A 17,182-nucleotide genomic window follows, 5' to 3' on the forward strand; every position below is an offset into this window, starting at 1 on the left:
GTTCTTTGAAATGATTGTGAGAGAAAAAAATGAATGACTTTAAAAATGTCTCCCAGTAAGAAGAATAAAGAAAGTCTCAAAACAGATATAGAGGCATGTGTAGGAAGGTTCAGAAATTTGGATGATATTTTCCTAATTTCAAAAATCAAGAGAAATTTTATCACTCAAACCCACAGTAGGAGACCTCACCTTTTCCTGGTATTATCTTAGAATATTTCTCATCTTTACTCTTTGCTTTTCCTTTCTTGGCAGAAACGGCTTCACTTTTCTTTGCTTTTACATCTCCTTTCCCTTTGTAGCATTTTGTTGCTTGTATATGTTCTTTGATTTTTCCATGTAATTTACCTTTAGAGCTAGTTGATGGTGCTAGATGTCTGTCTTTTTTCATAATGGATTTCCGTATCGCATGTCTATCGCTCGCCAAAATATCTTTTGGAGAGTTCTCATTTCCTGAACACTCATTTCCTTTCGACCCTTTACTTTTAATATGGTTTTCAGCTTTCTCTAAATGTTTTTCTCTCTTTTCTTGATACCTTACCTCCTTTAAATCATTCTTACCATTCCTAGAAATTCCTAACCCAATGTTTCTATACCTGTCTGTAGGTCTAAGCTCTTGGCAAAGAGATCCAGTCCTTGCATTCTGCTCGACAACTGATATCCCACCATCACTCACATGGCCTTCCACAGAATTCCCAGCATTCTTGGTTTCTTGACATTTTGATAGCATCTGCTGCCTATCATTAATATGTGTAAACGGTCTTTCTTCATTTGTTCCTTGATCTTGCCTTTGTGAAACTGAAGTCGTATAACAATTCCTTGGATTTGCTGTGGGCTCTACACTGGATGGCATTTCCTGACAATCGGTGTTTCTGGAGACTTCTGGTGACATGGCGTCTTCTTGTTTAGAAGTATCCACAGCTTCTGCTGCCGAAGCGCTTTCCTCTTCTGGGTGAAAGCCATTCATCATGCTTGTCACCTGTTCAGTCACTGCGTCGCTCAAAGCATTGCTGACCTCCCCGACAGCTGCGGTCAGGTCGTCCACAGCGTTACTGATTGTGTCCACCAGGGAGGACACGGAGGGCAGGCTCCGCTGCAGTTTTCTGAAAAATGCCATTTTCTATCTCCTTGTTCCGACACGGTGCAATAATGAAATCTTCTCTTCTCAAAATATCAACCACTTGGAATTTGAATTTAACATTTGCCTAAATGTTGCTATTTCTGAGCTCGATATTAGTATTTCACATGGTGGTTTTTTAAATCGTTCTGTAAATGCATTATGCATTGGAAGAAGCATGTCGAAGCAAAGACTCTTCCAGAAAAAAAAGAAAAATCAAACCACTTGCTTTAAATATAATGATATTTTTTCCCACTTCAAAGCTATAACAGCAGCAAGACAATTATTTTCCCCTCAAATACTACTGGTTTTTAATTCTATACCTGTAAGAAGAAGTATAAAAAGGATTTTTACTATATTACTTTTCATTAATTTATTAATAGTCTATGCAAGGGAACTACCCTATCTTATTAACAAACTACCAATATCAAATTAAGAAAAATACTAAGGGGAAAATATGTAAGCAATTGTGCACAGAGGTTAGAACAGGGGAGGGCAGAGGGTGAACATTTTCTCAGTAGCTATGACAGGCAAAGCATTGTGGTTTACAAATTTTACCTTATTTAATCTTATAATAACTCTGGGAGGTAAACAGTATTATTCCTATTTAATAAGTGAAAGAAAAACAGGCTCAGAAAAATTAAGATCCCTGAGAACTTTCCAATGGATTCTCAAGGTCAAAACTATTTTTATAACAAGAGTAAGTAGATATTTAACCTCTCACTTTTAAAAAGAATATTTTTTTTTATTGATTTCAGAGAGGAAGGGAGAGGGAGAGAGAGATAGAAACATCAATGATGAGAGAGAATCATCGATTGGCTGCCTCCTGCATGCCCCCCACTGGGGACTGAGCCCACAATGCAGGCACATGCCCTTGACCGGTATCGAACCCGGGACAGGCCACTGCTCTATCCACGGAGCCAAACTGGCTAGGGCTAACCTCTCACTTTTATTTGCTCACAAAAGAACACTGGAGTCTTCAGCGACTACATGACAGACTGAATGCAGAAGCAGATGTGAGAACCCAGCTGTCCCTTTCTTCTATGCCAGTAATTAGCGATGTTTCAAAACTGTAAAACAATGTCACTCTTCTCACTAAATTTTTTGTTTTAATAAGTATAATTTTTAATTAAAATGTTATTTGTATTAAAATGTCATAGGCTTATTGTTGTTTTAATAAATAAATTGATAAAAATAATTAAAACTCTCCTCAGCTTTAACTTCTAATATGATGCATATCAATAGATACAACTCATAAAAACAAAAGCTCTTTGGGGTCCTCAATAATTTTTAAGAATATAAAGGGGTCACTGGCCCAAGAAACATCACAAATGCTGATCCAGAGAATAACTGGAGGCCGCCCACCAATAGCTTTTGCCAGTTACAAATGATCAAAATGCAGGGCTGAATTATGAGAAACAAATCAAAACCACATAAAGTACTATAGCTTCCTAATGCAAGTGACAGACGTAATTCAATAGCAAATAGATTTTTACAAACAATGAGGCTATCACTTATAAGTCACCAGAAGAGAAAAACCTCTCTCCAATACACGCACACAGACAAGGAAAGCAAATTTTATCTGCGGTAGCGCCTCAAAATTCGTCCACACTAACATCCTGCCTTGATAATGGTTCACTTGCTCCTGCTGTCATTTACACAACCCAGTCTTCGGAAATAGCAAATAAGGCGCTCAATAACTTTAAAAAATAACTCCAAGGAAAATGTTTCCATAAGAGAAAGAACAATATTACAGCACTCCCTCGTCTTTCCTAGTACTGAGCAACAGTAAGTGATACAATGCCTGTGTTGCCACGGAAGGGAAAGGAACACTAATTTTTATACACCAAGTTCCTAAAGAAAACCTTCTCCAAACTATCCAATTATCTATCAGCTGAGAATCCAACAGCAGGTAAAGAAAAGAGTGAAAACTTCCTAAAGCTTTCTAGGGACACGGGGGAAAAGCTAATTCAAGAGTTATTTGGGTAAGAGATTTAAGCCAGACAAAGCAACAAAATTCTCCTTCCTTCTTAAAGCATATCTATTAATTTTATAGTCTAAAAAGTACATCTTTTATCTTAAAAATAAGTTACTTTATAGTCACAGCAATTCATCTTTCTGCAATATATTAGCAATTTGTGGACAACATTAAGATTACTGAACCTAATTTACTTAATAGATCTTTTATTCTCACAGAATAGTGGTTCAAATGTTAATTTATAGTATGTCAAAACCAACCTCTTGATTATGTATTTTAAAAAATAATAGGATAGTACAGATAGAAAGAACAAACAAGAGAAGCAGTGACAATACTTACAAATTTTATCTTGTGAATTCTTCCTTGTGCTGTATCCTGAACCAAGATCTGGAAACCCGCCAACATTTTCAAAACAGAACTTCTTATTAATATAGAGAAAAAGGAGCAGCATCAAGATAATAAACACCCCAACCGCTGACAAAAATCCAACTGCCTCTGGAGATACTAGAGAGAGAAAAGTCACAGCTGTCAGCATTCACTCCTCTTTTAACCACAAATAAGGAACCCCCCATAGAAATGTCAGATTACTGTCTTTTAAAAATTATATTTTAAACTGTCATAGTTCACAATAGTTTATACGAAAGACAAACCGCACAGTTTAACAAGTTATTCGATTCACTCAAGAAAATGTATTCAACTCTTTTAAAAGTCTCCCTATAAATTATGTTAGGGCAATCTTAAAAAACAAGTCTTCAAACTTGGCAGTTTTACATTTAGCTCATTGAAGAGTATTACAAAAATTTTAACACAAGAATTACAAAAACTATTTCCCATGCACGAGTATATTACTTAATCAAATTTGTGAGAATGTATATCATTACTCCTATCTCTAAAAGCTTCAATGGCCCTTTTTTTATTAAATAAACTCTTCAGTTAACCTGACATTCAAAGCCCCAGCCTCTCTTTTCAATATTTTACTTAATCAAATGGTCCCACTCATTGTCTCAGAATCAGGTGCATGCATTACTATACACCTTGTTGTTGCTCTATCTCTTCCGGTTGCTGTAATGAGCAAGTCTCCTCTCTACCATCTCCCCCTCTACCATCTCCCCCTCTACCATCTCCCACTCATCCATTCAATCAACCAATATTTTTGGAGCAGCAGCCATACACCAAGCATTATCATTACACACTTTGTCTCCCATGAACAGTCTGATGAAAGCAGTTACAACATGGCACAATAAAGGCTATGACTTGGGGGGAGGGGGAGAGGTAGGGACTATGAGACCCATAGAAACACTTGATGCAGAGCTGAAAAATCAAGGAAGCTTTTTTGAACGTTACCACCTCCATGATTATATTTTAAGAATTGGTAAGAAGTAGCTGAGTTAACACTATTCCAGGCAAGAGAAACAGCATGTGCAAAGGTGCAGAGACGGGAGATCATCGTATATTCTAGAAACTCAGTAAAACTTGGTTATGATGAACCCCCAGATTCTCAAGAAGATCTGATCTCAAAAGAACGCATGAAATCATCCATGGAGAATTTGTAGCATGAAAACAGACAAAATCTTCCCCAACTTCTCCAATCCTCAGCAACCCCTCTTTCCTTTCAACATCTGCCTTATTTGTCACTTCACCAATCATTTGGAGTTAACAGGAACTAAATTTTTGTATCCCCAGTGCCTTAAATATAACACTCAAGTATCAACTGAGAATCAATCCTAAGCCTCAAATACCCTCTCCAACCTACAACCTGCTTTCTTCCTCCACTGCTCAAATAGCAGCTAAAATGTCATCTCCTCCAAGATTCTTAATCGGAAGAGCCTTGACCATTAGCATCCAACTCACTTGTTTAAAGTGAAGTCACCAACCAGCCAGTGATGAGTGCTCTCATCTCCTAGATTTTCATTCCTTGTGAAAGCCAGACATCCAGGGGTAGAACCGATATGACACTGCACCTGTTCACAGCGGGGTCAACGGTGTTGTGACAGGGTGGAGCAGAGAGTGGGCTGTCAGGGAGGCGCTGAGAGTGAGTGGAGGAGGGGACAGGAACGGGGGGTGGGGGGGAGTGCTCTATGAATATCAGGCTGATGCCGAGGAACAGCTCTTGTTACTAGAACCAAGAAGACAGCTCTGCCCTGCCCCTCTCGCTTTCAGCTTGAAGAATAGACAGGAAAGAAAATAATAATCTAACAGAAAGATCTAAGCTAGATGACAAAAGCAGTGGTATGCACCACGCCGAAAGGCTGAGGTAACAATGAAAACAGAAGAATCATCAGCAGCATTTCTAAAAGCTAGGAAGGTCAGAAGCAAGACAGAGTCTGGTATGAAAGGGCAAAATGCTTACTATAGTTTATGAAGAAGCAAAACGCGCACTATCCTTATAATCACTATAACACCGTAAACAGCAAATAGGTATAGGAGCTCGCCTCTCCCCCAGGCCCAAAACTCACTCAGAAATTTGATGCCTTAAGTGAACACACAGGGTTAGATAATATGTAGTCTGAAAACCTCCCATTTCTTAGAAAACTAAATGAGAGGAAACATAGCTCATTTCACTTAAGAAAGCTATTGCTAACAAAAATAGCAATAAACACACACAGCATGCACTGTTGTAAACACGTTACTAGTACATATATTAACTCTTTTCATCTTCACAATTATGCTATTATTATTCCCACTATAAATTGTGATACAAAGATATAAACAATGTGCCCAGCCAGTAAGTAGAGGAGTCAGAGTCTGGCCTCAGAGTCTGTTTTCAACTATTTCTCATCATTTTCCTTCTCTCCTTCCCTTCCTGCCTCAATCCTTCTTTCTGTGTTCCTCTTTCACCTCCCTCCTTCCCATATTTAAATTTAACCTAGGGGGAAAGATCAACTATAAACAAGTATGACAGGGGAAGTACTAGAGGTATGAATATAAAGTATTACTGGAACACAAAGAAGAACTACTACTTGGGGAAGTAACGAACACTTCAGAAAGGAAATGACACTCAAGCAGGGCATGAAAAATTAACAGAATGCTATTAAACAGTAAAAGGAGAGATGAAAGAGCGTGGTCAGAGCCACGGAGACCTCGATGGGCGCGCGTTCTCCAAGCGCTAATGGGGTGCTGACACAGCTCTCTGGGCTACCTCTGTATTCTCAAAGCACCTAGCACACTGCCATGTCGCTGACATTAAATAAACAACTACAAGTGAATGAATGCTTGTTCAGAAGAGAGAAAAATATACCGGCAGAGCTGTGACTGCAGATGAAAGCAAGGTCTGAAACGTCCAAGAACCTTCAATATCATCCTAAATCGTTTATACTTGTTGAACTGTTTTCCTTGAAACAGTTGGAAAACTGAAATGCAGTAGAAAGTGAATATGAGTAGCAAAATATGAGGTTTGGGGGTTTTTTTTGTTTGTTTTGTTTTGTTTTGCTTCCCCTCCAAAAAAAATTGGGAGAGAGAGAGATAAAATAGAAGTCCTTACATCAAGTGGTAGCAGTGACACAGCGAAGTGAATCCCAGTCTTTGTTCCAGGAAACGGGTAATAACTCAACGCAGAGAGTGTGGGTGAAGGGAAGGTTAGGATAATTCTAACGTTTCCAGCTCAAGTGAACAGTAATACTATTAACCAAATGAAAAGTATAAGGCAGGCAGGTGGGTTAGGGAATGAGGCTAAAGAAGGACGCAGGAGAGAGGAGGACACTGAAGTCAGTGCTTGACACGTTACATGGGAAAGGTCAGCAGGATGTTTCCGGGCGGATGCCTGGGAAAGAGGGAGACAGCCTGGTGCTCTGGGAGGCGCGGGTCACGTAGAAACCGTGGGGGAGTGTTCCCTTTGCCCATCCTAGTCCACGTGAAGGGCTCCACTCACTCAATACAGCCCAAGTGGCACACGACAGGTAACAGGCTTTCTTAATGGCAAAATCTCTTACTTTACACATTTTTAGATAAATATATACGGTGACACTGGACAAATTAACCAAAAATCTTTTCCCACTAGGAAAAGGAGAAAGTTGTCTAATGTAAATATACTACTCACACAACTCCCATTTTATCCATTGTCTGACCAAAATGTCCATTTTCTACATTTACTGAAAAATTTTATACACTTAAAATTTTTAAATGATATGGTTGTAGATAAGAAATAAATAACATATTTTCTAACAGAAAGTATTAAAAAGCTTCAGACTTCTGTTTTCATCCTTATCTCAGGATTAGAAAAATATTTATTTCGAATGACATGATGCCAGAAGTTGGCCAGTTACAGTTCTAAGTGTGAAAACATTAAATGCCACTTGTACATCAAACTACAATACACTAAAGTTAAACTGAAGACATGAATGCTATTACCCCATCAAAAAATTGAAATTTACTAACTCAAATCTCAATAATATAAAATATATTTTCACCCAGAATAAGAGGGAAATTTGCCGCCAAAATTTTATTTCTATTATGAATCTGCTTATGCAGCATAAACATTTCTAAGATTCTGGTTAATCTACCTACACATAAACCTACATTTTTCAAACATTCTAGACCATCCACTGCAAACAAGTAAATTATATTTTAAGATGCACACATGATACCTCTTAAGGAGGATCTTCAAAAAGCTCTACCGGCACACAGCCACAACCAAGTGTATAGATATGGGCATTGAAGCTCAGAAAAAAATATGATTTTGAGTTCTTAAAATTATTATTTAGTGACGGAATCTTGATTTGAATGCAGGCACACTGACTTCTGAACCCTGAATGTTAGATATTAACCCCTATTGCTTCCTATTGCCAGGCACTTACTCTCTTCCAGTTTAAGCTTTAATGCTGAAAGCCATTTTATGGTAGTTAAGTACGAGATACATTATCTTAGGTTTTAGATCAGCAAACTGAGGCTCAGAGAGTAGTTAGCTTGTCTAAGGTCACAAATCTAGGAAATGGTAGAACCTGGATTTGAACCCAGATATTCTGCCTTCAGAGCCCATGGTCCCAAACACCAAGCAACACTGCTTCCTTATCTGCCAACCTGCAATGTGAAAAGGGAAAGCAGTGTGATCAAAGTGATGTGGCTTACTACGTATATTATGAAAACGTATTTTATGGTTTACCTTTTAAATATGTCAAAAGATAGCAAATGATTTCAACTTTCTCAAAATAGCGATATAAGTTATAAAACTGGAATCATAATTTTTATATTCAAGATACTTTTCAAAATATTCTAAAATTAATTTTAGCACTATGCTTAGAAACTCAATCAATGTCACGTTAATATGTAATATAGCATGTTTGAAAAGTTGATACGTTTAAAAACTAAAAGTATTCTATAAAATAGTAAGCAGTTGTTCATTAGTAATGCTCAACAAAAATATAGAAAAGATTTCTGTGAGCAATATGATCCTGAATATGAAGACAATACTGCAAAGTAAAAAAGTACCAGATATAGTCATGTCACCAGAAAATAAAAAGTTTAGCTTCTCAAAGGTTAATGATTATTTATGTTCTGTATACTTACTGGCTTTAGTTGTTATCTTTACTATATATTTACAAATATATATACATATATATGCAAAAGATAAATTTATAAAAATATCATTTTTGTCAAAAATTCAAGCTTCAATAAAGTTCATTTGGCCATGACAAAGAAAAAAAGAAAATGACAAAATAATAGTCTTACAAAATTAAAGCAAGAGCAAATCCACTCGACTTGAAAGTATTGCAGAATTCACCTAAATTCCAGTTGGCATTTTATCACAAAAAAAACATTTTCTAGGAAAGTTTATTTAAAAAAAAATACTAGGATATACATAAAAATAAGTATAAGGGAAATACTTATTAAGCCAACATATTTTCAGCATTAATATATTTGTATAATACTCTTCTCTCAATAAAACATTTTTATCCAAACAAATCATTCATTGTAAAACAAATTTTACAAAACTATTCTGCCCATTATATTTTAAATGCAAATTTAAATGAAAAGTACCTATGCCTCTTATAGTTCTTTAAAAAAGAAGGATAAAAAGAAACAACTTACAATTTGCATTATAAGGTCTGTATTGCTGATTTGTCCTGCTGGGCATGAAACACTAGTCCTCCAACTACATGTCACGGAGGCTTTAATAATTCATTTAATAGATGCAATTCTATCTCTTGAACAAAATGTGAACTATGTAAGAAGTCAGCTTTCATTTAAAAAGAAAACAAAACACTTTCCATTTAATAAGCCCTAAATATTTTTTCTAATCAGGAAAATTCCACAATGTGTTTTGCTCAGGTCTGAACAGAAAATAGAGAATTTATCAGTATTTTCACGAAACAATGTAGAAAGATAAGATCAATTTAATATGTTTAAACTTCCTTTTGTAACATCTCAGCTACCTGCATAAATAAAATCTCTCTTGCAACCAAAGAACTTATATGCATGCATATTAGCATAACCAATGGACACTGAAACTGGGGCAGTAGGGGCTTGCCTGGGGTGGGAATGGGGGGGGGGGGTCAGAGGGAGGTGTCAATTGGGGAAAAAGGAGACATATGTAAAACTGTAGACAATAAAAATTAAAAAAATAACTATAAAGAAAAACAATAAAATCTCTCTTGAAATTTTTATATTATGATACAAATAATGCAAAGCTGGAAGATGGCATATAATCAAAGAAAGGAATATAATAATATATAACTGTTAACTTGGTTTTATGTTTAAAAAATCCGTAGGGGGAAAGGCAATTATTCAGAAGTGATATAATTCCTTGCTGAGTAACTTACAGAGACAACAGAGGGGTAGGCACAGATGGCAGTGAGGCCTAGGGTCTTAGAAATAATACTGCCCTCTGGAAAAAGTGACCTGACAACGCTGATAAAACAAATTCTACCCAATTTGTTCGAAATGTCAAACCACATAGAATATTTCTTTTAAGCACCATGTAATAAATTAAAACTTCATTCAATGTCATTACAGCAACAAAAAATCCTAAATCAATGTTAAAATTTTTGTTATTCAGTTGTAATATTTTAGATATTAGCCCCTTGGCAGATATATGGTCTGCAAATATTTTCTCCCCTTACATAGGTTGCCTTTGCACTCTGTTGATTGTTTCCTTTGCTGTGCAGAAGCTTTTTAGTTTAATGCAATCCCACTTGTTTATTTTTGCTTTCATTAGCTTGTTTTTTATGTCATATATATAAGAAAAAAATCCTCCCCCAGACCAATGTCAAGCTTCTTCCCCATGTTTTCTTCTAGTAGTTTTACATTTTCATTAAGTCTTTAATCCATTTTGAGTTGATTTGTTATGCGGTTGTAAAATAAAGGCCCCAGTTCACTTTTCTGTCTGTAGATATCCAGTTTTCCCAACGCCATTACTGAAAACACTGTCCTTCTCTCCCTCCTGTGTTCTTGGCACCCTTGTTGAAGAACAGTTGACTGTAGATGCATGGACTTAGTTCTGGGCTCTCTATTTTTTACACTGGTATATATCTCGGAAAGAGGAAGATTCTAGAATGAGAAAGAGCAAGGGCAAAGCAAAAGGGTCGGAGAATATTTATAGCAAAAAGGCCCAGAGGCAAGAGATAATGGCACGGTAAGGGGACAGAATAAAAGATGTAAAGTGTTGAGAGAAAAAGCTGGACAGCAGGCAAGGACAAACCCATGAAAGTCCTTGGAAAAATGGACTTTGAATTTTATCCTGAAGGCAAAGAGGACTCAATAAAGTATTTTAAACATGGAAGTGCTAAGGTCACTCTGGTAGATATAAGGTTGGGAATGGAGAACTAGACCTCAGGCTGTCTCCTATAAACAAGCTAGTAAAGGTATAAACACATATCCTGGATTAACCTTAAAAATGCTTTCTCTGTACTTGCTTCATTGATGCTTCTATTTCCAAAAATAGAAATCTTCCAACCCATGACATCCTATCACAATCACCTAACAGCACATAAATGACTTCGTGATTTTGTGAACATATTTAAAAAGTTGTAGATATTTTTTAAGAAAATGAAGAAGTTACATGAGAAAATATTAGTTCAAGTTATCAAAATACTGACGTTCAATTCTCTAGAAAAACACGTGAAACCACGGAGCACCCTTTATGTCTCAGAAAAATGTGTCAAGATAACTTGTTAATTGCCTTCCATGAAAGAATGACTAATTATTTAGACAAGGAAAACATATGATGTCTAACTTTCCCAAACAAATCTCACCATTTTCTCTAAAATGAAACTTCAGTTTAGTCAACAAACTTACAGATAGGATCTAGATTCTAGATTAAGATTTGAAAGCCCAAGTAAGTCAGGAGGCTTTCTGGCAGCCCTACCACATAAGATCTCTCAGACACACACTGTCTGAGAGAAAAACAAAACAGTACCGGTTTTGGGTTTTTTTTTTGCCTGTACCAACCTCACTGCCCAACCAATATCTGCCTATTGGTGACTAGGTCTAATGCTAAAGAGGCCATTCAAGTCACTCCCTCTCTCACTGAATATTCTCTTTTTCTGGCCCAGCAACTTGAGTCAGGAAACAGCAACTAGTTGTGTAGGTGACTGGGTGCTGAAATAATACAGATATGAGACAGCATTGGACCCTGGGCCTGGGATCCCCAGGACACTGGATAAAACCCCCACAGCTGGAGCCACCCAGCAGCCCTTATCCTGATCCCAAGGAAGCCAGGGGGCTAGAAGAAACACTGATAAGTCGGCCACAAGAATGTCATTGCTCCTCTACTTCCTGTTCGAAAAAAAAAAAAAAAAAAGCAAAATTTTATCTCCCTTCTAACTGCCTGCTTCTCCAGCCCCCATGGGGAAAATTCCACGCGTGAACCTGCTTGGTGCCCAGCTTATAAGAACAGCCTGCAGAGCCAGCTCCCAAGTCAGTTCAGAGGACTTTCCTTTCCTCCATGCTGCCTCCCTTGTACTCGAGCATAAGTTTAATAAAATCTGTCTGGAAATTTCTCTGGGAGTTCCTCTCGGTTTCTATCTTGGGGAACCCCAAATCCCCAAACGCCAGTAACAGGATAGATGATAGGTAGGTAGGTAGGTAGAATGAATATACACAAAAGAATGTACAATTATATCTAAAACGCAATGCCTCATAACCAGCTTAAAGAAAGTCACTCTATGCACTGCTACCTAATACCTTTACCAATGACCTGGACGAAGGAATTGAGAATATGTTATTAATTTTGTAAAGGGTCCTAGGAACACTAGGTTGAACATGGTTGCTAATTCATTAAAAGAAAGATGTATACATAAGGGACCTCAATATATTAAAGGAATAATAACATCAAAATAAAACTAAGTTCAATATGGATAATTTCACGTTACTGTCCCACCAGGGCCCCAATACTAATAAAGGTTAATGAAAATGTTGGCTTAGTAGAATGTGTCAGGAAAAAATAAAAAATAAATAATGGTATGACAAAAGTCAAGCAGAAATCAGCAGTATAAAGTTTCTGACAGGTGGAAACTGAGCCTTCTATTACGCTCTCAGATTCTTACTAAAGCAGTATGGTCTCCAATTTCAAAATAAAACTGAGAACATTAAGAGACTCAGAAACAGAAACAAATTCACTAAGCATATGTTAAAAGGCCTAATGCCGAGGGTGAAATTAACTTATACTATAGGAGAAATGACAAAAAGGTATGTATCTAAGGTTTAGTATACACAGACCACATAATATAGAACTCTCAGATTAGAAATACAGAAAATGACCTGTAATGATACCCAAAACATTAGTTACAGAAATACTGTGGGGATTAAGAATGGAAACAGGCTATCAAGAAAGGCTGTAAGAGCATAAAATCTAGAGGACTTGCTTGAGAGAAAGACTAGGAGGTTCTATTTAAACAAGTCCCAGGGGTGTGGTACCAGGAGGAGAAGCAAGATGGCGGCATAGGTTAACGCGGAGTTTGCTGCCTTGAACAACTACTTCAAAAGTGAAACCAAAAAACGGAAGGGACATCACCCAGAACCACAGGAACGCTGGCTGAGTGGAAGTCCTACAACTAGGAGGAAAGAGAAACGCATACGGACACTCAGAGGAGGCGCAGTGCTGAAGTCAAATTCTGAGGTGCGGAGTGCGCGGAGCGGGCTGGCGGCGGAGGGCGCGGTTGGCGTTTTCAATCGGGAGGGAGTCGCAGACTCTGAGCTCCAGATCCGGGCGAGTCTTTAGGGACCCAGACTCAAACGGGAGAAGCGGGACTGTCTGGCTTCGGTCAGAGCGAGTGCAGCTTTCTCTCCAAGGTTTGCAGCCATTGCTGGGACTCAGAGAGGCAGAGCCCCTGGGGACAGGACTGAGAGCCGCCATAACTGCTCTCTCCGGCCCACCCTGTTGATCCTGTGCGACCTGCCCCGCCCAAGCCCTGCACGGAGGCATTTGCCGGATAGCCTCAGGCAAAGGCTAGATTAGCACCTCCCCAGAGGACAGAAGTTCTCTCACTGCAGACACAGCTGATTCTCACAGCCACTTGGCCTGGAGGTCAAACCCTCCCTGGAATTAGCTACAACAATCAAGGTTTAACTATAAGATGGCGAACAAAGACCACTAGGGGGTGCACCAAGGAAGCATAACAAAATGCGGAGACAAAGAAACAGGACAAAATTGTCAATGGAAGATATAGAGTTCAGAACCCCACTCTTAAGGTCTCTCAAGAACTGTTTAGAAGCCGCCGATAAACTTAATGAGATCTACAAGAAAACTAATGAGACCCTCGATGTTATATTGGGGAACCAACTAGAAATTAAGCATACACGGACTGAAATAACGAATATTATACAGACTCCCGACAGCAGACCAGAGGAGCGCAAGAATCAAGTCAATGATTTGAAATGCGAGGAAGCAAAAAACACCCAACCGGAAAAGCAAAATGAAAAAAGAATCCAAAAATGCAAGGATAGTGTAAGGAGCCTCTGGGACAGCTTCAAGCGTACCAACATCAGAATTATAGGGGTGCCAGAAGATGAGAGAGAGCAAGATATTGAAAACCTATTTGAAGAAATAATGACAGAAAACTTCCCCCACCTGGTGAAAGAAATGGACTTACAGGTCCAAGAAGCGCGGAGAACCCCAAACAAAAGGAATCCAAAGAGGACCACACCAAGACACATCATAATTAAAATGCCAAGAGCAAAAGATAAAGAGAAAATCTTAAAAACAGCAAGAGAAAGAAACTCAGTTACCTACAAGGGAATACCCATACGACTGTCAGCTGATTTCTCAACAGAAACTTTGCAGGCCAGAAGGGAGTGGCAAGAAATATTCAAAGTGATGAATACCAAGAACCTACAACCAAGATTACTTTATCCAGCAAAGCTATCGTTCAGAATTGAAGGTCAGATAAAAAGCTTCACAGATAAGGAAAAGCTAAAGGAGTTCATCACCACCAAACCAGGATTATATGAAATGCTGAAAGGTATCCTTTAAGAAGAGGAAGAGGAAGAGGAAGAAAAAGGTAAAGATACAAATTATGAACAACAAATATGCATCTATCAACAAGTGAATCTAAGAATCAAGTGAATAAATAATCTGATGAACAGAATGAACTGTTGATTATAATAGAATCAGGGACATAGAAAGGGAATGGACTGACTATTCTTGGGGGGGGAAGGGGTGTGGGAGATGCGGGAAGAGACTGGACAAAAATCGTGCACCTATGGATGAGGACAGTGGGTGGGGAGTGAGGGCGGAGGGTGGGGCAGGAACTGGGAGGAGGGGAGTTATGGGGGGGAAAAAAGAGGAACAAATGTAATAATCTGAACAATAAAGATTTAATTAAAATAAAATAAAAAAAAATAAACAAGTCCCAAATGGCTAAAGTTACTGTCATAAAAATGTTTAGAAAGTTCATATTCATAAAGGAATTTTGAGAATTTTCAAATCAGCAAATAAATTAATGGTGATCATTACAATTGCATAAAAACACTAAAGTACATTCAGTAATTCAGAAGGGTTTTTTTTTATTAATTAAACAATAGATTTGGAGATTTCACAGTAAGAAATCAAAAGAAACAAAAAGCAAATAGAAAAAACATGTCAATGAAACTGTCTATAAAGGAAAAAAGCATTAACAACATAAACTGATATTTGTAAGAATTTGGCAATCTCTCTATATAAATGGCTAAAGTGACCAACTGTCATCCGTCTGACCGGCCGGTACATATGACACACAACACTGCTCGTGCGTGCTCTCGCTGGCGCCAATTGCACGTGACTGACGGGCCGGTACATGTGATGGGCACTGGCAATTTAAAAACAAACGTTTACTGCACGAATATTTCTTGTAATTAATTTCCTTTCAGTGTGCACAAGTCCATGCACCGGGCCACTAGTATTTAATAACTTGTAGAGGGGAAGTGGTTTGGATGCCACGGTAAAACAGAAATGGGGCAGAGATACAGTATCATCCCCTTTATAGAAACTTTTCGAATACTATTAAGCTTAATTTTTGTTTTGCAATTTGGAACAAGTGTTGCTGGGAGCTTGATCTTTTCTAAGTAAAGTTTGTCTTTGCTAGCACGAGCAAGACCTAAAGGCCAGGTCAGTCTATTACAACTCCGACCGCTAATTTGAAGAGAGGATATCAACTCCTCCTGTCTCATACTTTCTTCCTTTTTTAAGCCTCTCCTTCTTGGTTTCCTCTAAATTCATGTGGGTGGCAGCCAAACCTCTCTAAATCTTTTGAAAATTATTTGCATGCTTTTTGTCCCCTCTGGACACCCAAAGACATATATATCCTTCCACGTAGCCTCAACTTCAAAGCACTGACAGGTTCCTAAAGGAAGGAAACATTTCTGAGGACTAGAGTTCAATTAATTTTGAAGCTTATTAAAGTGACAAGTCGCTATCTTCTGGTTAAAATAGTGACTGAGGTGAAATATTAATGAAGTTTGGAACATTATCCTTCTAGGTCTCTTAGAGGGAAAAGACCAAAAGATGAAGGGATGGGAGTGTACCACTTAAAGGGTGTGTGTCACTTAACAACAGGAAGATGTCCTGAGAAATGTCCTAGGCGAGTTCGTCGTTGTACGAACATCATAGAATGCACTTATTCAAGCCTAGGCTATGAGCCTGTACATTGTGTTACATACAAAACAACAGACTAAATCAAGCACAAGAGGAAATGGTGCCATCAAGAGACATAGTAAATACAGGATGTCTAAGACTGCTACCAGGGCAACATGGCATACTGTGCCATAGCAAACTTTTTAAGTAAGAGCTACTCTTACAGAACAATAAAAAGTAGAGTATAGTAAATACACATGTTACCGTGTAATGAAGAAGCTAGGAAAATTCCAGGGCAAGAAGAATAGGGAAACTGAGACAGGAAAGTTAAAACAAGGCCAAACAGTGCGGGCAATTTGCAGCAGGCTTGTAAATAACCAGCCATTATCTTCCCCAGCCAGGACACAGAGCAAATGGTTAAAAACCTCCCTCAGGAGAGAATGCAGGAAACGAGGGTGGGGATGAGAAAGGGGGAAAGGGCAGTTTTATTCCCTAAACAAAGAAGCCAGCAGCCTCAAGGCTTGGCAAGATAACATTGCCAGGTGCTCCTCGTGAATTCTGGGAAGGCCACAACAAAGTAAAAAGGGGCCTTGAGAATGAACCTGTACCAAAAACTTCAGCAGACGAATTCTGAAACCTATAGGCAGGAGGATATACATGAAATGCCTCACACCCCCACCCAACTTGCTCTTCAGATTAGCTGGGAGCCCGTCTGCCCTGCGTAAGCCAGATGTATAGATTTGCTTGCTTTCATTGCTTTAATAAAATTGGCTTCATCACAATGCAATCCTCTGGAATTTTCTCTTTTAAATTCATTTATATGAAAGACAAGAATCGAGGTTGGGGACAGTGCTCTCCCTCCCACTCCGGGGGCTGTCTGAGAACACCTCACTGGTGTCTGGGAGAGGTGCCTGTAACACATAATCCAGAACAGCCATTTATTATCATTATCGAGTATTATACACTGTACATAATTACCTGTGCTACCCTTTTCTATGACTAACAGAGCAGATTTGTTTATACCAGCATCACCACAAGCACGTGAGTAACGTCTTGCACTATGGCATTAAGGCGGCTACATCACTAGGCAACAGTTATGGAACCACTT

The 17,182-nt window shown here is 38.3% G+C and overlaps 1 protein-coding gene across 1 annotated transcript in view; it reads right to left on the reverse strand.

Moving 5' to 3' along the window:
• SYT14 (synaptotagmin 14) overlaps window positions 1–17,182 on the reverse strand; it is a 131,099-nt gene that overhangs the window by 77,632 nt on the left and 36,285 nt on the right. Inside the window, exon 3 of the mRNA XM_081112679.1 lies at window positions 3,432–3,596. Within this exon, the coding sequence (XP_080968805.1) occupies window positions 3,432–3,596 (165 nt within the window). The remainder of the gene's footprint in view (window positions 1–3,431; window positions 3,597–17,182) is intronic.

The sequence above is a fragment of the Myotis nattereri genome, assembly GCF_964212035.1.
Source record: "Myotis nattereri genome assembly, chromosome: 18".
Classification (NCBI taxonomy): Eukaryota; Metazoa; Chordata; class Mammalia; order Chiroptera; family Vespertilionidae; genus Myotis; species Myotis nattereri.